General features: G+C 37.3%; 1 protein-coding gene across 1 annotated transcript in view; it reads right to left on the bottom strand.

Annotated features, from left to right (window-relative positions):
* Positions 1-26,702, bottom strand: part of EMB2247 (protein EMBRYO DEFECTIVE 2247) — a 122,696-nt gene extending 95,994 nt beyond the window's left edge. The window contains exons 1-4 of the mRNA XM_089144652.1: positions 26,335-26,702; positions 23,180-23,264; positions 20,257-20,383; positions 5,141-5,224 (exon numbers count right to left, since the gene is read on the bottom strand). Coding sequence (XP_089000778.1) covers positions 5,141-5,224; positions 20,257-20,383; positions 23,180-23,264; positions 26,335-26,470 — 432 coding nt within the window. The 5' untranslated portion in view covers positions 26,471-26,702. The remainder of the gene's footprint in view (positions 1-5,140; positions 5,225-20,256; positions 20,384-23,179; positions 23,265-26,334) is intronic.
* Positions 26,703-26,920: the final 218 nt, after the last annotated feature.

Here is a 26,920-nt window from a genome sequence, read left to right as displayed (position 1 = left end):
TCAGATTTGAATGAATAAAGAATTGAACTGAGGAAGACTTCAGGACTCTTGGGATTCCCAGGAGGAAGACCCACAGCTGTGATTGTTTATAGTTTCTGCAAATCTAGTTTTCTCTTCTCCTCTACAAGCTTGCGGCAGCCATAGAAGACCTTCTACTCAGTAAGCATCCACAAGACCCCCTTCCCTAATCAAGTTCAATCACCAACAGCAAACCAGCTTTCTCCTCTCTTATCCCTCCACCCGTAGACTTGCCCCCATCCCTCAAAAGCCTTAAACCATAATCCTAACTCCCCAAATCAACCTCCTTTCTATTTTAATGGAATTTTTCTAGGATTTTTTGAACTTTTTCTAAGACCTAAAATTGAAGGTCAGATCCATGGCAATCTAACCTTCAGGTCTGTCCCAAACTGTAGGAACATCATTCCTCTAACCTGAATGACTTCCCTCCTAAATCCTAATTTATGCCCAATTGCACCAAACCCTAATCCTAAAAGTCGGAAACCAACTCGGCAACCTAGTTTTTGAATCCTAACCTCAAAGAATTAATTCTGAAAATTACAGAACAATAAAACATAATTCTCTCAATTTCCAGCCTTAAGGCAACCTAACCAAGCCCTAGTTTCATATGCCTAAACCCTAGAAGACCCTTCACTTATCCCATCCAATAAACCCTAACTCTAGGACTGAAACTGAAGTTAAAATACACAAAAACAGATTCTGTTTTCAGTCTAGAACCAATAGAAAACCCCTTGGAGTTGTTTTTGGGGAAAAAAGGTAGAGTTAGGGCTTTGTGGGAAAAAGAAAAAAATATATTCATATGCTCTTAAGCTTAAATGATATTTAGGATATCAAGGCTACATAGCCCATCCCATGGGAGACATGGGATAAGCTCCTTGGGATGGAAAACTGGGATCTATTGGTGTTAGAATAGGTTGAAACTTAAAACTTGCAGGGAATATAGGTGATAACATAGAGATACGATCCCCAAGTTTGGCTGGGTTTGAATGGTTAAATTAACATATGACGGTTCTTGTTTGGGGGTTTCATGGAGTTCGGAATTTCAAGAAACTATTTATAACATGAAATTGGATAATCAAAATGGGGTAAAACTACGAAATAACATCACCATGTTAGGGGAATGATGCACCTAAAGTGTAGGACAGATCTAATGGCTAGAGTAGCATAGATCTGACCTTGAATTTTGGGTCTCTTGAGAAGTCCGAAAATTCAACATAAATGTAGTAATAAATAAAAAAAAGGTTATATGAGAAGGGTGATGGAGTGTAGGTTACTAGATACCTAGACAAGGAGCCTTGTAGAACTTGGGAATGAATAGAGTGGCTTCTTGAAGGCTGTCTATTCAGCAATAGAAAGGATTTGGCTTGACTTCACCAAGAAGCTCAAAGGAATATTCAACTCTTGGACCATTCTGACCAAGTTGGCATAAGCCAATGCTCGCAGCAGCAACAGTGCAACACACACACAAAAGCACTCAAGGTTTGAAGGGAAAATAATCTATTAATCAACTGCAATCTACTTTAATTGACAGGGGGCTATTTATAGGCTTAAATAAGAAGTCCTAGTGAATTTTGGGCTTAGAAACTAACTTAAACTAGGAAAATACAAACTAAACTGACTTAAGACTCTTAAAATTGAAAAAAAAAACAACATAAGAAAAAGACTATTCTCCCCTAATAAATAGTAGTGCCAAGTTACATAATTAAACAGTCAAACTAGTAAAGTAACCTACTTTTGTACTTGGCTAAGATGCTAAACTTTTGGGCCATGGAATTGGCCTATGACCACATAAACGTATATAACAAAGGCTGAGCACCCATATCTATCAACCCTAGGTTGTTCTCACAAGGAGAATAGGCCAATTCAGAGCTGGATTTGCATCAAAATCTCTTGCTTCCCTAATGGTAAGGAACATGGAACAACATCACACTTTTTCTAGGTTTCATGGACAACCAAGTTGAGATGAACGGTGATAAATAACACATATTACGTCTAGACCAAAATTTTACTATCTAGGCAAGATTTCAGTTCTTTCAATCTCAGTCCATCTTAGTCGAGCAAGGCCAAATACCATGATTATACGTACCCAATTTCAAACCATCACTCAACGAAATCACAATGTGTCGCCCACAATTGCATCCTGATGGCATCGAAGGAAAATGGTACAACATCTCGCGTTTACCTAGGTTTCATGTCTGACCAAGTTGAGATACACGGTGATATGTAACACATATCAAGTATAGCCAAAATATTACCATCTAAGCAGATTTCGGTGCTTGTTTTGAACACAGTCCATCTCAATCGAACAAGGTCAAGTACCATGAATGCATACACCCAATTTCAAACCATCATTCAACAAAACTTGCATTAATCGACATATCTCAATTTTTTGGTCCAGAAAAACTGTCCAAACTTGTGTTTTTCATAATCTATGTTGGGTAAATGTTTTCTAAACTGCTGAAGATTGAAGATTAAATTTTGGAGGTTGTTGATTAAAGCTTCGGCTACAAAGGAGGAGTTGTGTTTCAGAATATACTTTGGAATACCTCCAATACACTTACGATTCCATTTATAAGGCTGTTGTGGAAGAGTTCCAGCATTAATTCTAGCACAGTATGTGATACCCAACATTTACGATTAATCAAAGAAGAGCTCGACTCAATGACACATCAACAACAACATGATTGATGATCCGGCCTGGAAGTCTTTTATTACCAACTACTAAGTCCTAAGACTTGTTATAATAGTTGAACAACTCATCAAGATATTGCCGAGATCCTGATAATCTTGATATTTCTCACCACTAAGAAAAGATGAGATGTGAAGTTTTGACCAAAACCTCAAAGTTTGACCAAGATCTCGGTTCCACCAAGGTTATATATTTACCCCAACTTGAATCAAGATCTGAAGATCTTGCCATAGCTCACAAGTCTAGATGATTGGTGAGCTTCACGACTTCAAATTCTGCACCTAGGGCTTCTAGCTCAATTTTAAACAAAGAATTCACTAAAGTATCCCCAAAGTTCATTGCTACTAGATTTGTACTACTTACTAAAGCATTTTCTTTCAAAAAAAACTTTTCCCAAAAGAATTAGTTTTGTGTGAATTTAAGACCCTAAAGCTAATGTTCTTCAAGTTTTATGATGACTGGTCTTACATGCAATGTGTGGAAACATACAAGAAATTCTATAGCAATACTATGACAAGGGAAACCTACTTGGTACATACATGGAACACTATGCTTCGAGATGTAGAGTGATGTGGTCTGCAATTTACTATTTTGCTACTTGTACATTGGAATGATGTTATGCTTGATACACTTTTGTCTTTGATGTATGAGTCTCAAGTCAAGTTACTCAATGAGATTGTAAATTTGTGCAAGCCATGTCAAGTTACATGAATTGTATTATTTTATTTTTTTTACATTTTAATGGCCATAGATTATAGAAGCTAATTACATCAAATGTATGATTTGATTACTTCCTATTACTATATTACATGTTGAGTGAAGTATTTTGGAATGTGGTAAATCGTTATGTTTACAACCTAGGGTCTAAAGTCAAACTCATATTTGGACTTTGGTTTCTCAAAATCTGATGGGGCAATTGGGTTGAAAAGGCCCTGAAGCCAAACAGGGTCAAACCTACCAAGATGGCCAGTCAAGTTGGTAGCCAAAACAATAACCCATATCGGAGAGATCTTGGTCAAATCTGGACCACCAAGTTGGCTACCATCAATAAGTTTCAAACAATTATTAATGTTGGTAGACAGTTTAATAAATCGGTTCTAGTTAAGGGTAGCTTAGGTATTAAGATTTAATCGTTTGTTTCTTATTTCCTGTCACTTAACAAATTTTGAATGAAGTAGGAGCTCCAATACTAGATGGAAAACTCTCAAGGTTACACAAACCCATTAATTCTCACTACTCTTCTTCTTCCTCCTCCTCTTCCTCCTCTTCTTCTTTATTACGTCACTATTACTTGTATGGTATCACAGCAAGATCTCTAGGGACTGCTACAACCTTCCTGGTATCTTCTCCCCTTCCTTTCAAGGTCTCAATCACCATCGTCCAGTTCAAGTTTGAGAATTTCTTGTTTTTGTTTGGAAGGGCGGCAGCCTATGCTGTATTTTTGGGATTGTTATGAGACTAGTTCTTGATTAATGATTGAGAACTAGGTCCTTTTTGCTGGTGGTGATTGTTTATGGAGTTAAGGATGCATTCAAAGATTAAAAATCAACCTTTATCAAATTTTTCGATCACTTACAGATTTGACATTGTCAAGGTTTGAGATTGAGTCTTCAAGAGAGGGAAATTGAAATTAATTTTTCATAGGGTTTGAAAGGGATTCTCAAATTTTTCCGCTCCATTATGTTTGTTGAAATGTCTGAACCATCCAAGGCTGTCATAGTGAGGTTGCATCTTCAGCATCCAAACTTATTACTTAGAAGATGTTAGAAGCAATAAGCAACTTTTGACCATTGAAAAAAAAATTCTTAGGTTAGTTTTGATTGGTAATGATGAAATACGATCACTTGACCAAGACTATACGATCACTTGACCAAGACTAAACCGTTAGCAATGCATCTTGGAATCAGAAACTAAAACTGCCTGTATAAACCTTACCATACCAAACCATTTTCAAAAATGGTATAGTATGGTTCTTGAATTGGGCACAATAAGGTACAGAAAGAGTTTTCATGTTTAAAGTAAGGATGTTTAAATACCAAGTCTTGTCAAAATCTCAGGGGTTTTGATGGATTGACAGGTCTGGTTTATGGCGTGGAATTTTTATGTCACAAACAGAGTGTGATGCACATTGAGTCTGACAGACCTACAGTGGGATTGAGTGAGGCTGACATAGCAGCTTCTATTGGTCTTGCTCTTAGAGGAATTTCTTATGTTTTGTATTTACAAAGAATAGAAGTTGTTATGTAAACTCTTATTCTTATTTCTTACACAGTCTGCACATGAGTTGTATACCATATTTGACACTGAATTATATTGGATAGGATAATTTGTCTTAGGGACTGCATCTAAATTCTGAAAGAGCATTAGATAATGCAATTAGAAACAGAACTGCCAATGACAACAGAACCAGAGTGGTATCTTAAGAAAACAAACCTGAGTTGCTATACCAGCATGATCAGTTCCCGGAATCCAAAGTGTGGGCCTTCCCTTCATACGATGATACCTAACCATAATGTCCTGGAAATATAACCACAACTGATAAGGCACAGATATTATCAAAGAAAACCCTAATGCAGAATAATTGACAACGTAGTTCAAAAATGCAACAAATACAGCTATTATAGCTATCTGGCACCAAATTAATTAATCTATTAACTGTGATTAATATATTATCTGCATTAAGATCCTATAACAAATTAAGTTTATAATGTGAAACATGTACTAATATTATAAACCATCCAAGCATTCTGATAGTTGGAGGAAATCATCAAGGACAAGTTTTCCCCTTTTGGCACATCTCTGAGGAATTGAAGTTCTCCAGCACAGCAGCACTAGTACAAAAATATACAAATACTGAACTAAACACCAATGAGGTAATTAAGAAATGAACAGTATTGGCCTTTCCTGTTTTCCGTGCCTAGCTAGCACCATGAAATTATGTCTTTCAAGAAATAAAAAGAAGCTATTAACAAGTTTGGCTTATGAAAATATAGCAAGTCCGGAAAAATAACTCACAAAAAAGTCCTGACTTGCAATATGCACCAGAGTCAAGAAACAAGAAAGAGTATCAGGAAGCATCACAACTCAAGCTAGGATGCTCCATCTCCACTAATTCCTACAAATCCCATCTCCCCGACTCTAGATTATTTTGACATGTCCATTAAGCTAACAGATGACACTGACCAGTATCCAAACACTAACTCGCCTTACTACAGATTTACAATGTCTATCTTCTATCAAATTTTCAACCCTAGAAATACACCTAACAGCATAAGGAATGAGATTCCAAAAAACTGCTGCATTCAAAGAAGCAGAATAGACTCTAATATATTAAAATGGGAGAGGAGTAATACCCATACCCCCAAGCTAAAAAGGCTAAAGTAATACATTCACAACAGTAATGCTAGTTCACTAGTGTATAGCAGAAGGGCAAAGAGGGAGAAAATATCTCTCAGGTGCTAATCCTGAGAGTAGCTTTGGGTAGTTAAGCCATTTTTTGAACTTTGTTCTCAGTTATTTACTTTCCTTTTATGTCTCTAAGTCTGCTGAAAGGTCTATAAATAAGATTACATGGCTTTGAGTCCCTTGCAATTAACATGAGGACTCTCTCATATTCTCTTCTTGTTCATTCTCTCTAGTTATGTGTTTATTAACAGCATTCACAAGAGTTACAGTGCAGATTTCCTCCATTTTTGCAACCAGCATTAAAAGTAACAGCTGCTTGCCAAGCTAAAAGCCTGCCCAAAACATCTTGAATTGTGCAAGGGTCAAAATTTTTCTTCAAAGAAAGAATCTCACACAAATACGTCTACTCATAGTGATGTAACACAAAATATTTCATAACCCTCTAAAGGAGAGAAAAAATCAGCCTATGAACTTTTTTTTTTTCAGATACAATTAATCCGCATCACATTTATTTATTCAAGGAGCTTATGCATGGACATTGATGTGGCACGAGAGTGCCAAAGTTCTTGATAATGAAGCAACCAATCAAAATAGCCAGGTGGGAAAGAAAACCTCTCAATTAAACACACAATAGAAAAGGGTGAACCTAGTGCTGAAGGCTTCTGCACAAGTAGAGTCAAGGGGGCAAATTCCCTAAGCAGCCTTACCCTAGCAATTTTTGCTGGGAGGCTGTTTTGATAGCTTGATCTTAGGCTACAACAGTGGTCCACCGACCATTGCGCCATGAACTACCCCAATCTGTGAATCCAGTCCTGCACCTCCTAACCTCAACAATTTTTCATGAGAGGCTGCTTAGATACCTTGACATCAGGCTACAAGCCTACAACTGTGGTCTCCAACCATTGCACACCCTCAATTAATATGATACAAACCAATATTTCTCTTCCTTGTTTTACCCTTTTTCTTCTTCTTCTCATTTCCAATTTTATTACTTTTTCCCCCCTTTTTTATGGAGGGGGAGGATTTGAAAAAGAAAATACATTAATTTTAAAATGATAGGAAATTAGAAAGGAGGAAAAACAGGGGGGGAAAGTGAGGAAAATTATTTTCTTTTTAATTTCAGTTAATTTTAAAGTGAGGAAACTAGAAATCAAAATGGAAAAGGAGGAAGAAGAGAAACCCCTACCCCACAAATATCATCTCTTGACGATATATTGAGATCATTAATCTGTAGAAAGCATCATAGTTCTGCACCTACTGCGTAAGATTTTGCCCATATCTTTTTCAAAAGTGAAGTAGCCTTCAACTGGGCAGGTGAGGATTTGATGTAACCACAGTTGGAACCCCCCCCCCTTCCCCCCTCCAAAAAAAAATTTGGGCCCAAAAATCCAGACCCAAGAAGCTTCCTCAAGCTGGCCAAACTACCCTAGGAGTATTTTGGCCATTTTCTAGCCCCCTTCTAGGGCTGAATATGGGTCTAGCTTTACTACCCACGATCCAAGGATCAAGGATCAACTTTTATTTCTTTTATTTTGGTCAGTCAATTGTGAGTTATTTAAGAGTTTGTTGAAGCAAACGCAGGAGCACCAAGGCAGCAGCCTCGGTGCCCAAGCATGCCTCGATGGTTGTTTCCTTTTTTAGATATGCTACCTTACTCTCTATTTCTGGTGTAGGAACCTTGGTACACAGGTTTTGGGAGTTTCTAGAAAGCATAGTATCTATTTTCTGTTAGTTATTAATTTCTGCACCTTCCTTTTTTCTGCAGTTTGTATTTTGGATAAATTTCAGGAGTTAGAAGAATAGAAACTTTGTCCATGAGTTGTACTCTTTATTCCTTTTTAGAGGACAAGTTTTTTTATCTCTGAAGTTGTATGCTTAGTACTTGAATTCTATAAATAAAGGAAGCTTGTGATTCTAGTTTTACTTTGCTAGAATCACAAGCCTTTGTGCGGTTCTTCTCTCATCTTCTTCCTCTTCTTCTTTGTTTTTCTCCTTCTTCCAGCACTGTTTTGGTTCATTAAAGCTTATTTTCTAACATGGCATTAGAGCTTTATTAAATCAAAAATAGTGTTGTCCCATTCTTTCTTCTGAAGTTCTTTTTCTATGTTCTGTTTCCTTGGTGCGAAGCCACCTAATGCTGTACCTAATACACTGTTAGATCAGGTGTTCATATAAACTGATCTATTCTTCCTATTACCCTATGTTTTAAGGTCCCAGGACTCAGATTATATTCTAGTTTTTATCACCTTTGTTTGCTTCTGTTTCTGCACTATGTGCATTCTGTTTTTCCTCCCACTCGGCCTAGAAATTGCAGATTGTTGTTGTGTTTTCTACTTCAAGTTCTGGGATACTTATTAAAGTTTCTACCGTATTAACTGTGTAATATCTACTACAACTTATAATGTCTTCAATCACAGTTGACTCAACTACAACTACTGCAGATTCCAACGGATCACAAGCTGTTCCAATGAATGTTCACATTGCCTCCATCAAACTCAAATGTAGCTCTAATTATTTGTTTTGACCACAAACCATTCGTGTCTACATACTGGCAAAAGTAAGCTTAAGTTAATTGATTATGAACGACCTGTTGAGACCGACAAATCTTATGCTAATTGGAACCAAGATGATGCTCTCATCAAAATCTGGATGTGGAATAGCATGGAACCTGATATTGCAGCCAATGATATGTTTCACAGCACTGCCAAGGGAATATGGGATGACTTGCTAGAAACCTATTCCCAAGCTAAAAATATGGCTCGAATTTATAGCATTTATGAAAAACCATTTCAATTCCAGCAAGCCAAGAAGTCTCTACAGGATTATTACAACCCTTTTAAAGGCATGATGGAGGAGTTGAATGTCTTTCAACCTCTAACTACAAACATAGAGAAGCTTAAAGCACAACGAAATGAGTTTTTGTCTCTAAGTTCCTTGCAGGAGTGAACCCTGAATTAAAATCCATAAAAGGACATCTTCTTCCTGGTGAGCATGTCCCCAACCTCAATGAAGCGTATTATAGACTTCAATGTATTGCCTTGCCTGAAGGGGTTTCTTCTGGAAATAGGAGAAAATTATGCTTTTACTACATCTCGTGGAAGGGGACGTGGTTGTGGTTTAGGGGGAATTAGTTGACCTCCTGAGACTGTGGTGTTCAGTAGTTTGATAAGGCATCTAGCCTTTGTACTCACTGTAGTAAAACTAGACACCTAGTGGAAGCTTGTTGGGGCAAACATGGAAAGCCAAAATGGGCCAAGCAACTTGCCAATTATGTAGTATATGATAGTGGTGTTGACACAGCAAAAAACAGCGATAGTGGTTCTGGATCTTCTTCTGAGGACCTGTTTAAGACTTTTCGAGAAGATGCAAGCCAAATTCTTCACCGTCTACGAAGTATTGAGACCACCCCCTCCATATCCACTGGTACTTATGATGCCATTCTTTCTCATGCAGATAACATAGCTCTTCTCACTTCTACATCCTACCATTGGATCATTGATTCAAGGGCTACTTCCCACCATGGAAGAAAATTCGATCGAAATGGTCGAAATTTCGATCGAAATGCCTGCAAAAATCCAACTCGAAACGAAATATAGTAGTAGGCACGAAAAGTATCCATATCGTTTCGTATCGACCGAAATTCCGGTCGATATTTCGACCTGATACCATATCGAGCCAAAACGACACTTGCGCAGCTTATAAAATACCCAAAATCGACCCTGTTACGCCATTTCGACGCTGTTTCGAGATTTCGAGCCATATCGCCAAAGCTATTTCGACCTCATTTTGCAATTTTTGCTGATTTCTTTTGCTTTCATCCCATTCTACAACTAATTTCTCCATTTCCTTCAAACACTTGATTTGCTCCTCCATTTGTGCATTTTCTCAAATATTGCAAGATGAATAACCAACTTCCTCATTTTTTTATTTTTGTTTCATTTGTGCCTTAAATCATGTTAGATTGCTTCCAAATTTTTATATGTTTACTTTAGAGTGATGATCTATGAATTTGTAGTGTCAAAATTATTTTTTGATTCTTCCTACTATTTTTTTATTTTTCTGTTATTAAAAATTATTTACTAAATTATGTATATTGTTAAAAATGTTTATGTATAGTACATGTATAAGCTTCAAATGAATGTATGTGAGAGTGAGACACCATATTGCTGTGATGGTGTTGAATTAATTTTTTTTCTGTTAATTATGTAATTTTACTGTATTTAATATATATTTAAATATTAAAAAAATAATTAATTTCTGTTTTAAATTTAAAAATAGGAGAGTATTAGTGGAAGCATGTATGCAATTTTTTGAGCATGTTGTGGATATTTTTAAGATAGTTAGTGTGTATTTTAAAATTATTTATATATTAAAAAATACTTATATAGTTATACATTTTTTTTTATATTTAAAAATAAGAGGTTATTATTAGAAGCATGTATGTCATTTTTGGAGCATATTGTGGAGCTTTTCAAGATACTTAGTGTGTGTTTCTTGTATCAGGCACTCTATTTTAAATATGTCAGACATAGCTTGGGATCATGGGAGGCCACTAACAGCTGATAAGAGGAAGAGCGAGTGTAATTACTGTAAGAAACAAATAGGAGGAGGTGGGGCCACTAGATTGAAGGTGCATCTAGCTAGTGGCCATAGGGATGTAACAGGGTGCCCAAAGGTGCCTGTAGAGGTCAAGAAGGCAATGGCCTCATATATTAGTGGCACAAAGCAAAAGAGGAAAAAGAAGAGAACATAGAGGGATGAGTTCAAGGATGCCTGCTTAGATGACCTTCCAGATCCTGAGGGTTATGGTAGGGATGAGCCAAGAGATAGTGACCCTGATCCAGAGGCCGATCAGCTGAGGAGGGCGATGACGATGAGTAGGGAGCAACAGAGGATTGATGACATCAGAAGGCAACAGAGGGGTCTAAGTTGTGGGTCCTCTAGAAAGCCAGTAGGTATGGGAGCCATAGGTGGCTCCCAAGTCCCTATGAGGAGGTCTCAGAGTGTGAGGCAGGAGGCTCCTATCCCACGGGCCCCTACAAGGGGTCGAGCTTCCTCAGCACATCCTACAGATCCGGATCTTGAGATTCTTCGCAATGATCCGGCCCTATTTGCGAGGCCTGAGCATAAACAGAGAAAGTTGAAGCACTTATGGGGGAGTGTGAAGGAGAAAGTGGGGATGGCTTTCTCCAAATGGGCGCATTACCATAGTGTTCCAGCACATACAGCCCAGGGGCCCTACTACAGAGATATGATCGAGCAGATAGGCCGGGCTGGGAGTGGTGTACAGGGCCCCACTCCATATGAGATATATAATGTGTATTTGCCTAAGCATAAAGAAGACATAAATGAGTACATTAAGGGATTAAAGCCCATGTGGAATCATTATGGAGTGACTCTGACTCTGATTAAGCTCTTTCATTTGTTGAGCAGATCTTCCACACTATTCCACAACCACAAGGCCCACCACCACCAGTTCCTTTGGAGATTCACAACTTCCCACCGTTAGGGAATCTTATGCATGTGGATGAGGCCACATACAGAGGTGCAGTTCTTGACTATGTCCAAAACTATATGGGGCGGGGGCAAACATCATGGGAGTTATATTGTCATTTGTATGGGGTGCAGACGGAAGAGGGAGACCTTGAGGCTTGAATAGAATAGACTTGTAAGTAATAACATTCCAGCTTCTTCTCTGATTCATGTACTATATACTTGATTACTTGGAATGTTGGATGTTACATTTTCAGTAGTTTTTTAGTAAACTAGTAGTTTTATAGTTTTTATTATGCTTGAAATAGCTAGTATGCAAAAATCCAAATCAATTTGAGTGCATTTGAGGCTCGAAATTGAGTTTTCAAGAATCAGGAAAAAAGTATCCAGTTTCGGTCGAAATGTTCATTTCGATCGAAATTTTTACCTTGCTTCCCACATGACTGGTAAGTCATCATTTTTTAGTTTTTTGTCTAAATCTACTACTAATAACATTGTTATCATTGCTAATGGAACTTCCCCACCTAGGCTCTGGAAGTGTTTCTCCTACACCTTCTCTTACTTTATCTTTCGTACTCCATGTTGCTAAATTTCCTTCCAATTTATTTTCTATTAGATAGTTAACTAAAGCTTTGAATTGCTTCGTAACTTTTACTCTTAATTCTTGCGTTTTCCAGAACTTCCACACGAAGAAGACGATTGGTGTAGAGTGTGAAAGGAACGAACTCTACTATCTAGACTATGTTGCCCCTATTATAGCTCTTTTTGATGATGATGTAGATGCTTTCCAGTGGCACTGTTGTTTAGGCCATCTTTCCTTAACTAGATCAACAATCTTATTTCTTTCTTTAAGGTCAATGTCTAGGTTAAATTCGGAGGTGTGTGAGTTGGGGAAGCACCACCATGTCACCTATCCTCCACGCTCTATCCCTCATAGTGAGTCTTTGTTTTCTTTAGTTCATTCAGATATTTGGAGTCTTCGTAGAGTTAGTAATAGGTACATTTTTCGGTATTTTGTTATTTTTGTGGATGATTTTTCACGTCCTACATGGATGTATATTTCAAAGGATTGAATTGATTCCTTGCCTATATTTAAAAATTTTATTCATGAAATAAATACTCAATTTTCTCTTCCTATTGAAGTTTTCAGATCCGATAATGCTCTAGAATACGTAAAAATGACATATCCAATTTTTGGATTATTTTTGAATGATTCTTTAAACCAGTTGTTCATTTACTCTCCACAAAATGGAGTGGTTGAACGAAAAAATTGCCACCTCTCAAAGGTTGTGGGTGCTCTTTAAATTCAGATGAATATTCTCGAGAGTTACCGGTGTGACGCAATTTTAATAGCTGGTCATTTAATTAACTGAATGCCTCTGACTTTACTTTTAAAGAAATCTCCTTTTTTAATTGTTTTTCCAAATGGGGAACTGTTTTTAGTTCCACCCAAAAAATTTTGTTGTGCTTGTTTTGTTCACATACAACAAACTGTGGATAAACTTTCTCCCCAGTCTGTTAAGTGTTATTTCCTTGAGTACTCTCGTACTTACAAAGGTTTTCAGTGTTATGATCCTGTTCACCGGAAACAATTTGTAAGTGCATATGTGACTGTTTTTTTTAAGACACTTCGTATTATACTAGTCCATCTCCATCAATAAAAATCGTGTTTTGAATGATGCTCCTCCCATTCCATCTTTAGTTCCTTCAAACAACAGTGTCCTTTTATAGGTTTATCAATGGAGATGTAAGTTGGCGGAAGCCGCGGAACATATTGTGGATAGTACAATTACTCACGTTGATACTAGCAGCTCTCCTATTGTGGAGATTAAGGCTGGTCTTACATAAGTTTTCTCTTTATCCTCTCCACCAGTGGACTCTACTAGTGGAAATTCTCCTCCTACTTCAGATGACTTACCCATTGCCTTGAAAAAGGTACTCATACTTGCACTTTACATTCTAATATTATTTATCATGTTTTTAATTATGTATTTGTTTCTCATCTACCTCCCAACTTTTGTTGTCTTGCCCTCTCTCTATCTATCATTCCTATTCCAACCCATCATAATGAGACCCTTAAAAACCCTGGCTGGAAAGTTGTCATGGATGGGGAAATGGATCCTTTATAGTCTCGTTATACATGGTCTTTGGTAGACTTACCCCCTGGAAAAGATGTGCTCCTTTGTCGGTGGGTGTATACTATGAAGTATCATTCTGATGGTATGGTTGAACAGCTCAAGGTTTGTTTGGTGGTTGTATACACAAACGTATGACGAGGACTGCTTTAAGCCTTTTTCTCCCATGGCTAGACTTAATTATGTCTATGTGCTGATATATTTAGCTATTAATTATGATTAGCCTCTCTTACAACTTGACATAAAGAATGCCTTCTTATGTGGTGATCTCAATGAAGAGGTTTATATGGAGCAACCTTCAAGGTATGTTGCTCGAAAGGAGGATGGTGCTCATGTTTATAGGCTTCATAAAGCCATCTATGGACTCAAACAATCTCTGCAGGCTTGGTTTGAAAAGTTTAGCAAGACAGTGAAATCTTTTGTCCAATGCTATTTTGATCACTCTATATTTGTTAGACGACAAGATGCTAGTGTTCTCATTATGGGAGTTTACGTTGATGATATTATTCTTTCAGGCAGTGTGACATTGGGGGCTATTGATACAGCCATGCTAGTGTGAATTTGGTTGCCTTTTCAGATGTAGATTGGGCAGGATCTTCAATTGATCACCGATCCACTACAGGTTATGCTTTGTCCTCTCATGAAACACTGGATTACTGGCAATATAAGTAGAGGCCTGATTATCACAAAACATTTTTATAGGCACAGCAATAGGGAATTCCATTTCCCCCATCAAGGAAAGAAGCCACATCAACTCGGCAATCATGTGAGCCATGGCTCTACACTCTGCTTTAGCACTAGATCGGGCAACAGTAGATTGTTTCTTACTCCTCCGAGTTACAGTATTTCCACCAAGAGAAGTACAATAACCCGTTGTAGACCGGCGATCAGCTGCAGACCCTGCCCAACAGCATTAAAAAAAGCCACCAAATCCATACTCTAATCTGGCCGATAAATCAGTCCCTTCCCAAGCGCACTCTTAAGATACCAAAGTACTCTCATTGCAACGTCCCAATGGGCCTTTCTAGGAGACAATATAAACTGGCTTAACACACTAACAGAATAGGAAATATTAGGATAAGTAATGGTGAGATAAATAAACTTTCTAATAAGACTCCTGTAACGATGGACATCTTCTAGTAATTCACCATCATCCACTCCTAATTTCAATCGAGGGTCCAGGGAATATCAATAGGTTTAGATGCAACCATACCGATACCTGTCAAAAGATCTAATACATAGTTTCTTTGTGACAAACAAACTCCTTGTTTACTACGAACTACCTCAATTCCTAAGAAATATTGTGGGTCACCCAAGCCTTTGATCTGGAAAGACTTCTATAAGTATGCCTTGACTGTATTGATAGCCCCAATATCACTACCTAAAAGAATAATATCATCAACATAAATTGTCATAATGACAACACCACCATCCTGTCATCTAACAAATATAGAAAGATCAAAGTAACATTGAACAAAGCCAAAGGAATCCATAGTCTTGCTAAATTTCTCAAACCAATCTATGGAGATTGATTGAGCCCATAGATAACTTTATGAAGCCTACAAACACAAGTATTGTCCTCCCCTTAAGCAACATAACTTGGAAGTTACTCCATATAAAACTCCTCATTGAGGTCACCATACAAGAAGGCCTTCTTTATGTCAAGTTGAAACTAAAGTTAATCATAATTAAGAACTAAAGAAATCAACACTCAAAAAGAATAAGTCCAGCCACAAGAGAAAAATTCTCAAAATAGCCCACACCGTATCTTTGTGTATAGCCCTTAGCTACCAAGAGAGCCTTGAGCCGTTCAACTGTACCAACAGAATGATTTTTAACAGTATACACCCACTGACAACAAGCCACATCTTTTCTAGGAGGCAAGTCTACAAAAAACCACATATGACGAGATTGTAAAGCGTCCATTCCACATCCTTGACAACTTTCCTGCCAGGGTTTTTAAGGGCCTAATTATGATGGGTTGGAATACGAATAGCAAATAAAGAAAAGGCAAGAGAACGAAATTTGGGAGGTAAATGTGAAACAGACACATAATGAGAAATAGGATAAACATTGTTAGAACGTAAAGTACAAGTACGGATACCTTTTCTCAAAGTAATTGGTAAGTCATATGAAGCAAAAATTGGATTGCACTAGAAGAATCCGTTGATGGAGAGGGTAAAGAGGGAGCTTCCGTAGGACCAGCATCAACCTCCACTAAGGGAGAGCTGCCAGCATCAACAGGAGGAACTGTACTATCTACAATACTATCCACAATAGGCTCTCTAACTTACATTGCCATTGATAAACCTGTAGAGGGACACTGCCACTGTCGATCTAAGGAACAAAAGAGGGAATGGGAGGAGCATAATTCAAAACATGGGTTTCATTAGAGAAGGATGAACTAGTGTAATATGGGGTGTCCTCGAAAAAGGTCACATCAGCACTTACAAAGTGTTTCCGATGAACAGGGTCATAACATCAAAAACATTTCTGAGTACAAGAGTACCCAAGAAAATACATTTAATAGATCTAAAAGAAAGTTTATCCACAGTATGTGTTATGTGAACAAAACAATCACAACAAAAAAATTTGGGTGGAACTAAAAAAGGTTCTCTATTCAGAAAAAGAATAGAGAACGGAGATTTGTCAAAAAGTCAAGTCATAGGCATTCGGTAATTAAATGACCAGCAATTAAAACAGCATCACACCAGTAACTCTTAGGAACATTCATTTGAATTAATGGAACACATGCAACCTCCAAGAGGGTGGCGATTCTTTCGTTCAGCCACTCCATTTTGTTGGAGAGTAAATGAACAACTAGTTTGATGAACCATTCCAAGAGAATCACAAAAATTGGAAATCTTCTTTTGTACATTTTCTAAGGCATTAACAGATCTAAAAACTTTAACACGAAGGGATAATTGAGTCATTATTTCATGAATAAAATTTCTAAATATAGGCAAGAACTCAGTTCAATCCTTTAAAAGATATAACCATGTAAGTCGTGAAAAATCGTTCACAAAAGTAACAAAATATCAAAACCTATGCCTATTACTAACTCTACAAGGACCCCAAATATCTAAATGAACTAAAGAAAATAAAGATTCACTACGAGGGACAGAAAATGGAGGATACATGCCATGGTGATGCTTCCCCAACTCGCACGCTTCACAATTTAACCTAAACACAGATTGCAAAGAAGGGGGGAAAATCTTAATCTAGCTAAGGAAAGATATCCTAAACAAGCTCACAAGACAGCATCTACACCATCATCAGAAAGTGTTGCAGTAGGGCAGTATAGTCCAAATAATAAAGACCGTTCCTTTCACACCTTCTACCAATCGTCTTCCTCGTGTGAAGGTCCTAGAAAACACAAGAATTAGGAGTAAAAGTTACGGAGCAATTTAAAGCTTTAGTTAACTGGCTAACAGATAATAAATTAAAAGAAAAATAAGCAACATGAAGTATGGAAGACAAAGTAAGGGAAGGTGCAGGGAAACTCTTCCAAACCCTATAATAGGTGTGGAAGTACCACTAGCTATAACAACATAATTATTAGTAGTAGATTTAGAAAAAGAACTAAAAAGTAATGACTTACTAGTCATATGGGAAGAAGCCCATGAATTAATGATCCAAGGGGTGGATGTAAAGGTGAGAATGGATGTGTCACCTACATAAGAGAGAGAGTGGCAACAAAAGTACCAATGGATGTGAAAGTAGCTGTCTTAATATTCTGTGGACAAAGAAGGATTTGGTTACACCATCTTAAAGAGTATTAGAAAAAGTCCTCAAAAGAAGATCCAGAACCACTATTATTGTTTGCTATTGTATCAATACCACCATTAGATACGGTATGATTGGCAAGTTGTTTGGCCCATTCTGGTTTTCTATGTTTGGCCCAATAAGTTTCTACCACATGCCCAGTTTTACCACAGTGAGTACAATGCCTAGATGCCTTATTAGACTGTTGAACACCACAGTTTCCAGGAGGTCGATTAACTCCCCTCGAATCGCGACCACATCCTCTTCCATGAGAAGTAGTAAAGGCAGTACTCTCTCCTTTAGAGCTACTTCCAGAAGAGCCACCTTCAGGCAAGGCAACTCATTCAAGTCTAGCATATGCTTCAATAAGATTAGGGGCATATTCTCTAACAAAAAGATGTCCTTTCACTGATTTCAGTTTAGGGTTTAATCCGGTAAGAAACTTAGATACAAAAAATTCATTCCATTATACATTAAGTTTCTCTATGTCTGTAGTGAGAGGGTGAAAAACATTTAATTCCTCCATCATGCCTTTAAAAGAGTTGTAATAATTCTGTAGAGACTAGTCAACTTGTTGAAATTGAAATAAATTTTCATAGATACTATAAATCTTAGTCATATTTTTAGCCCCCTTGGTAGTCGTGAAACGTAACATTGGCTGCAATGTCAAGTTCCATGCTATTCCACATCAAATTTTAATGATTGCATCATCCTAAGTCCAACTAGGATACGATTTGTCAGCCTCAACAGGATGTTCAATAATTAGAACCACCTTTGAGTTTGATGAAGGTAATCTGAACATTCATTGGATCAACTTGTGGTCCTTTGGATTCAGTAGTACTAGCAGTTGAATCACCAATAATAGAAGACAACTTGTAATAGATATCACAATCAGTAGAGTAGCAGTTCGAACCAATATCCCAGAACTAGAAATAGAAAAAAACAGCAAAAAATTCTGCAAACAGCAGCCGAATGAAGAGAGAAATTTCTGCAGTGTAGAGTTAGAAACTAAGAGAGGTAGAAAAACAGAATATGATCTATGTTCTAGGACCTTTAAAAGTAGGGTAATAGATAGAATAGATAAGTTCATATAATTACCTGATCTAACCATACATTAGGTACAGCATTAGGTGGCTGCGCACCAAGGAAAACTGAATACAGATGTGAACTTCAGAAGAAGGAATGGTACTACACTGTTTTAGTCAATAAAACTCTGATGCCATGTTCAGAAAATAAACCTTAATGAGCCAAAACAGTGCAGCAACAAGAACTGAGAAGAAGAACTGAGAAGAAGAAAAAAGAAGAAAAGAGAAGATGAGAGAAGAAGAATTAAAAGGAACCACACAGTCTGCGATTCTAGCAAGAGGCACTAGAATCGCAAGCAGCCTTTATTTTATAGCTTTAACTTTACAACTTGAGAGACAAGTAACTTGTCCTCGAAAAAGGAAATAAGAAATTACAACCTATGGACATAAAATACTAGCATTCTAAATCCTAAGATCTGTCCAAAATAGAAACTACAGAAAAGGAAAGTTCTAGAATTAGTAACTAGCAGAAAAATGGAAAGTAAGACTTCGAAAAATCCCAAACCTTATTCACCAAGACTCCAACGCCAAAATTAGACAGTAATGCACATATCTAAAAGAGGAAAGACCCTCTTTTAGAAACTTGTGCACCAAGGCATAGTGCCTTTCTGTGCATTCAACAGCTATAAATAACCTAGTCGATGGATGTAAATTACAGATTGATTTGATGAATAAAGTTATGATTTAAAAGAATGGACTTGAGAGAAGTCGTGGGATCCCCAGATAGGTGACCTGCGGCTGGGTTTGGATAGTTTTCCTGCAATTGTAGCTTTCTTCTTCTTCTCCTTCAAGCATTCAAGCACAGTCCAGCAAGTTGTTACGTTTACAAGTACAAAAGTGTCTCCACCCCTTTCCCATCTCCCCTAAGCCATCGCACCCATACCCCCAGTCTCTCTCTAGCTTCTGCACATAACAGTAGCACCGTCCCCTCACCCCGCAAGCCCTAGTAACCCCTCACCTTGCCGTTTCAGACCTGTTTCAGACCTGTAGGAACCCCTTCCAACCCATTCGGTTCTCAGCTTGGCAGTAAATAGGGAACCAGAACTGAAATCAGAAGTTCCTGCACTTAGTTGGAGGGTCCCAGATTCTGAAACCCTAAAATTCTGCTACCATTCAGGCCCTAATTTGCGCTGGTTCCTAAATAAGAAGATCCTAGAAATCTAACGTAGACCCTCGGTCACATCAGGATTCTATAGTTATTTACTAAAAAAATACTGCTTCACAGACCATCTTTCACACTCTTCGATCTTCTTCTCCAATCCAGACTCCTAAGACACCAAGATATGACAATTGGCCTCCGCCACTTAATTGTATTTAAAAATAGGCCCCAAATACTAGCTATAAAACCCTAAAAAAAGCTACTAATAGAGTGCACATTAGAATATACTAACCAATAACCAGGGCACATAAATCAGATAACCTCTCTTTGTACCATGTTTTCCCTATTCACCAAAAACAATGTTGAAATTGCCAAGTTTTCTCTCTCTCTCTTTTAATGAGATCCTTACAACCAATTCAAAAGGTAACATTGAAAAAACTTCAAACTAAACAAGGGTAACTTAAGATTGTGAATTTTTCTTCCTCATCTCAATGACTTTCTTTGGCCTCATCAAAAAAGGGAAAGAATCAAACTAAAAAGGTGACTTAAGCATCCATTTTCTCCAACCTCAAGAGTCACAAACATTGCATGCCCCATATGCAATGATCCAGTAACATTCGGGGGTGGCATTGGAACCACAAAAGGATCTCCTCCTCGGACGAAGCTTGGTTTGAAATACCCTTGAGACTCCCACCTGAAATCCACACAATCATATTAAAGAAACTGACAGTCTTCAGTTCAAAACTACTCATTAAACAATGTCAGTTTTAGTTTAATAATCTACCAAAAAAAAAAAACCATAAATTTTTACAGAAGCATGAAAGTCCTTTCAAAAAGTCACCTTTATGCATGCCCACACTTTCCCAGACAAACAAACACAAGAAACTGCACAACCGCACAGAAACAGAAGCACTCACGCACTCACGTACAATAAGAGCTGGCAAGAAAAACTAAACTAGTAGTTTAAATGTCAATTGCACTCATATCACCTAAGAACTAGCCAGCAGAAGTGACTAACACATATAAAATTTCAACATCCTCAAATACACCAAATATACTTGTTAAATGTCTACCAAGTTAAGTTGTTAGGGTAATTGATCTATGTGTACCATGGAGAGCGCATATGGGTTTTGTATTTACTTATTCTATGTTTTTATCTTTCTGGCCTCAAATTAGCTACCGTGGGCCCATCAGTATTTAGTTAGTTTCCTGTTTCATATGTAATTAGATAAGGAAGTTTCTAATTTCCTGAGATTGTAAATATTCTTTTACGATGGAACTAGACCAACTCCGAGCACTAGATCAGGTTCATTGGGCAAGTTTTTCAGAACCCCAATCCAGCCATTCTCGCCTATGAAGAGCCTAGTATGGGGACAATATCAAGAATTTCATTGCAACCTCATCTTGCAAAACCCTAGGTTAGTATTCCTCCAGTTTGATGGTGATCACACTCATATGCAATACATGGAAGCATATGAGAAATTCTATAGCAACAGAAGGACATAGAAAACCAACTCAATACATATACAGAATACCATGCCTCAAAGAATAGAATGATGTATTCCATATTTTACTTTTCTTTTTATTTGTACATTGGAATGATGTCATATCTAAGTTGAACAATTTAGTAGTTGATGTATTACTGAGTCAAGTCCGGTGACTCAAGTGAGACCGTAACTTTGCGAGAACTATGTTCACTTATTGAACTTGTCTCACCTCAAATGTATGATTTCATTATTTTCTATTACTAAATTATGTGCAGAATAGGATAGGTTGGATTTTTGAGGCATCAGAACATTTACAACCTATATTCTAAAGTTAAACTCATATTTGGACATAGATATTCAAAACTTGACAATGTCATCACGCTCAGAAGGCCCAAAATAAGTTGTATATCCAGTTTAGGGCCCAAATTGAGTCAAAAACCCACTGAGATGACCAACCAAGTTGTTTGCCAAAGAATAACCCAACTCAATTTTTTGGACTACCCAGACCAAGTATTTGAACCAAGATTCAAACACTACCACAGACCGCCCAACAGGTCCAACACTATGAAACAGGAAACCACTTTTTGCCAAACATCTCTCCTTTTATGTAATAGATAAAATGAAAGGCTAACTGATGAACCATCTCCTCCTTCAGAAACCTTTTATTTGGTTGCTTCAACATCAGCTTTTGAATGAACAGCACGAAGCAAAGCAGTTGCATCAGTCCCCACTCCCCACCTCCACCCATATGAAGTTACAACATTGAGGCAATTTGGATGTAGAAATGAGAGGTGAGGTTCTTCAGTCAAGGATGGAGGAGTCAAGCTGAGAAGACAGAAGACAGAAGGAGAAGATGTTGAGAGCGTCAAACGTTAATGAGCCATTATTTTCTCATTCACCTGCTTGATTCATGTAGATAATCTTGAGAATCATGAGGGACCTCCCTAGGTAGATAAGATGTAAATAAAAGAAAGAAACGAACGTACAACTTAACATGACTCTTGATAGACGTGTGACAGAAGTACCACTAATACATAATTTACTACTTCTAACATTTAGTTCCAAAAGGACATCCATTCACATATCATCCCAGCGGCTCGATTTTTGTTGCATAGGAGAAATACAATAAATGCGCACAACCATTAGGTGCTAAGAAACCTAAGGAATTATCTTTTTTTATGGTACGGGATGAAAGCCTTATGGTCAATAAGTATCTCATCACCAAGCAGCCAATTTAAGGATGTGTTCAAATAGTTTTCCTATAATATCTGGTTAGTCGCCTACGTTTTGAAAGTGAGTGCTCTACACTCATTGTAGTGCTGTAATTAAGTACTTAAGTAGAAGTTCAAAATTTCCTCCTCATTTACTATTCTTTAACGAAAGATTGGACCATGACTATTTGAACCTTAATACAGGTTCTGGTCCCTGAATTCCAATCCACATTGGCCTAAGCTACTAATTCTACCATGTATCTGTCTCACATTGAAAAACAAATCAAGTGTGGGCTACATGATGCTACAGGGCTTCTTGCAAAGGTCTGTTAATTGGGGTCCTTTTTCTTTTTTATCTTTTTTTCATTATGCTGTGCTGCCCTACCTTTTTGCCTTTGGAATGTATCTTTCTTTGAGTTGTTCTAATAAAATTGTTATTTATTTTCAAAAAAGATCAGGATTTTGTCTCCTCTAACACGGACTTCGAAACCACCTCATGCATGAGCCAACATATGAACCCACCAAATTGAATTTAAGGCAATTCCTATCAATGGCTATTAATGTAACACAAGATACCAGGAATTTTTGTTGTATCTTCTTAACTAGAAGATGCAGAATTATAGTGAAAACCATTGGGTCAATTTATTTAAAAGGGTCATTTCTTTACATCCCTATCATTCTAAATTTATCGACGTTAACTATTATTAAGTGAAAATATGAAAGAACCCTTTTATAGATAAATAAGTAATAAGACATACAACAATTTACAACTATCATCATTGAGTGAATTACCATTTATAGATCCGTTCCTCAGAATTAAAGTCGAAGGACTTTGCTGTCTCTGGAGAAGCAAATACACCATTCTCTGATGCAGAAACTGCAAGATGATCAAATAAAGAAATGTTCAGGAACAAAAGAAATCATATTAATGCTACTTAATCAAAAAGTATACTCAGAAGTACTTTTAGTTATTGATGACTGAGATCTTGGGGGTATCTCTTTTTCTGAGATTCAGAGACAGGATAGCTTACGAGTTGGTATCTCTGATATCTCGGCGAGATCCAACCATCTCTGAATTTTACAATAGTTTTGTACTTTCCAACCAAACTAGTTTTGATGTCAACCAAAAAAGGTGCACCAACTTGACAAGATATTGACCCGTCTCAGTCTTTTGGGCCACTGAGTTAGTCTCCAAAACGAAGTCCTCAGACTATGCTTTTAGTACATATGGTTTTCCAACAACTTCACTCACCAAATCCCAATAGAACCACTTGAATCAACATCATCCTGGTTTACCTGTCTAAGCATATAAATACATGTACCACTGACTTCCCAAAAATAATCCAATGGAACTTCTCTATGTGGCTTACAGTTGGTTGACCAAATATATATACCATCAATCAGTTCATCAGCTCTCGATATCTAGAGTCACAAACCACGTGAACAGCCAAGAGACTTGTGGCCGCATTTGGTTGTGAAGTCCAATTTTAAAGAGTTACTCTACTAATCCTCAGATTCCTACAAGTGATACTACCCAATAACTGAATACCATGGTAAATTATCCAAATGGCAAATAAGCAAGTGATTTTGGGATGACAAACAGAAAAGGAAAAAAAATAACCATTCCAAAGAGAATCAAAATTGTGCCAAATATTCCCAGTTTGAACTGCTAGAAAGAATTGAAAAATCAAAATTTTATAAAAAAAATAAATAACTAAATAAAAAACCCTGTACGAATCACTCCATGGAAAGGACACCATTCATCCATGGGAGGAGGCAATTAAGATTCTTTCACATACATGTTTTGCCTAAAACAAATTAGACAAACAAGTTATTTTTCAGATCATCACTAGCCTACAGTACCACAAACAGATCTCCAAAATAAAAGCTTCCCAGACACTCACGCTGTAACAGGCCAATACAATGCATGGCATGGTTTGAGATTTCACTCCCTCAAAAAACTAAGATCTTGGCCAAGATCTAGTAAAAATCCCCAACAACTTGATCCAACTCGAAAGCCCATCTCAGTGGCTATTAGAGTTCAATTTGGGCCTAGGATTTGGTATTCAATTTTAGGCCTTCTAAACAAAGTGGTGGCCTTAGATTTGTGAGAAAACAATTCCAACTTGACCCCAACTTTGAAATTGGTATGCTGAAAAAGTGAACATGTAGACTTATAAAACATGATTTACACAACAATTACTTGATATAAGTGAAAACATAGAGGTTAAATTCACCTTGCTTCAAAATTGGCTTCAACATCAATAGATCTTTGTTGTAGATGAATTACACAGATTGTTGATGCAGCCTAGGTAAAGATCCGACCAACTTTCTGACGAAAAATCCAACCAAAACAACAAAACCAGCAAAGAGAGAAGAATTGTTGAGACAAGTCAAGATCAAGATATCTCAACTCGCTCAACCGAGATGAGGCATTTATAAAGACTGGCTTGAGCTGAGATCTTGCAAGATCTGAGATCTCGTCTAAGATATTGTATATTTTTTATTATCAACTCGACTCGCATGAGATCTCATCTCGAGGTCTCAAAAAAAAAGATCTTGCAAAACCTTGAACTATGACATATGGAGACCCAACAGGAATAAAGATTTTACCTTGACCAGAAAAGAAAAAAACACATTTTTTAGACAAAAAAGGGAAGTCCAAACTCAGAGGCTAGGATACAGCGAGAAAAAGTTGGAATGAACAGCCCCTGACATCAGCTTGCCAGAAAGTTAAATACACAAATATTGAAGCCCAAGATAGCAAGGTACTAAAGGTTTATGTGTTTTCCTTTACCATAGCCATATCTTCGAAACTTCCTATGGACAAACTTATCAAAAAGATACATTTTTGTCAAACATCAAAAAGATACTCACTTCCCTAGAACATTGCTTTTCTACTCAGAAGCTTCAACTTTTCATCTGGATCAGAAGGTCAGTGAGACCAGCAGGTAAACACCCTCCCCCCCAACTATATAAATGTAGCTTACTGCTTGCTTACAACCAAATGATTTTTTCACAAGCAACTGCATAACAAGCACATTTTCTGCAGTCAAATTCATCTACTTATCAAATGATCAGAAAGTTTATCCATCCACTCCATTGCCATTTCCTTTTCCCAAGAATTAGGTTTCTACAAAATCTTATTCAGCCACTCAAATCTATCCGAAGCTGGAGCCATAAATTGCAAAAGATATGCTTTAGATCACATGGACTATCTCTCACAGTCTTACTTCTAGTTTAGGTCATCTGACCAGCAGAAAACCAATACCATCTGTGAAAGTAACTGGTTAAAAATATAAGGAAGTACAAACACAACGGACATTTGCTTGCTTTTGCAATCCACAAGGAATATTGACCAAGTCCTATTCATCTTCTCTCTTTCCAATTGCAGGACTTCCTACATGATGAGTTTATTATGACTTTCTCTCTTTCCCATTGTTGTTTTCCCAAATAGCCACTCATTGATATGAGCAGAAAATATGTTCAACCAGGATATGATTCTTTAACTATATGTTAAATAGTCAGTTTTTTTAGTTCGTATCCTCTACATCAATTCGAGACATGTGAGTAATATGCTTTACTGTTTCATAAGTTTGATGTGTTATTCCACATTTGCAGGCGAATGAGCTATCTTTGGCCCAGGATGTGTTTGACTTAATGCAACTAAGAAAATATAACATTCGTAAATTTATAGTATACTTTCAACGTGAAGCATGTTTGTTCTGTGTTCATTGAATCCCTACATTTTTCTGGCAGAGCCAATGCCCACATTTAAATTTTCAATTAAGGAGACGGCCAATCAGTTGCAGCCTATGTTTCCAAAACTTAAATTGTTTTAAACTTGGTTTCTGTTCCAACTCCTAAAACCACACTAAGTATGTCTACCAGTTTCCACATATGGAAGAGAAATAAAAACAAAGCATCGAACTAAGGGAACCATTTACCTGCAAAAAATCTAGGGCGGAAACGTTTGACATTCCGAGGAGAACTCCGAATTTCGCGACGGCATCGAGAGAATAGAATTGGATTTAATCTATAAAAGGAACAAGTAGATAATAGGGATGGATGGGACAAAGCCATTGGAGAATGAGGATGTCTAAGCGAGACTAACAAGTTCGAAGCATTTTCAACTTTAAGAAATCACGAAGTTGAAACTCCAATGAGGCAAAGCGGAATTAGCTTCGAAGAATCGACATGAACTAGTTACAGTGGCAAGAAAGAAGCCAGCAACTTGTCCAAAGGTGAGACCTTTGTGTTCGAGGGAGATAACGCGGGAGCAAAGAAACAAAATGAGCAGCGCATATTTTTCGTGCAACCGTGTGGCACGAGTATATGACAATCACGTCCGTCCATAGATTTTCGGTTCAGAATCCAAACCGTTACGGTAGTTTCGAATCGGCAATCAATATCCTCATTCAAGAACTGATACCAATGTGGCTTTTTTTTCCTTTGGTAACTGATATCAATGTGTTAGATCCACACAATTCAATACTTGATGAATATTTGAAGGGTAAAAGGGCTTTTTTTTCC

This window comes from Hakea prostrata, chromosome 2 (assembly GCF_041222555.1).
Source record: "Hakea prostrata isolate BN-2017 chromosome 2, UWA_Hpros_2, whole genome shotgun sequence".
Lineage (NCBI taxonomy): Eukaryota > Viridiplantae > Streptophyta > Magnoliopsida > Proteales > Proteaceae > Hakea > Hakea prostrata.
Note: the sequence above shows the minus strand (reverse complement) of the source record. Positions and strands in the feature narration are given on the sequence as shown.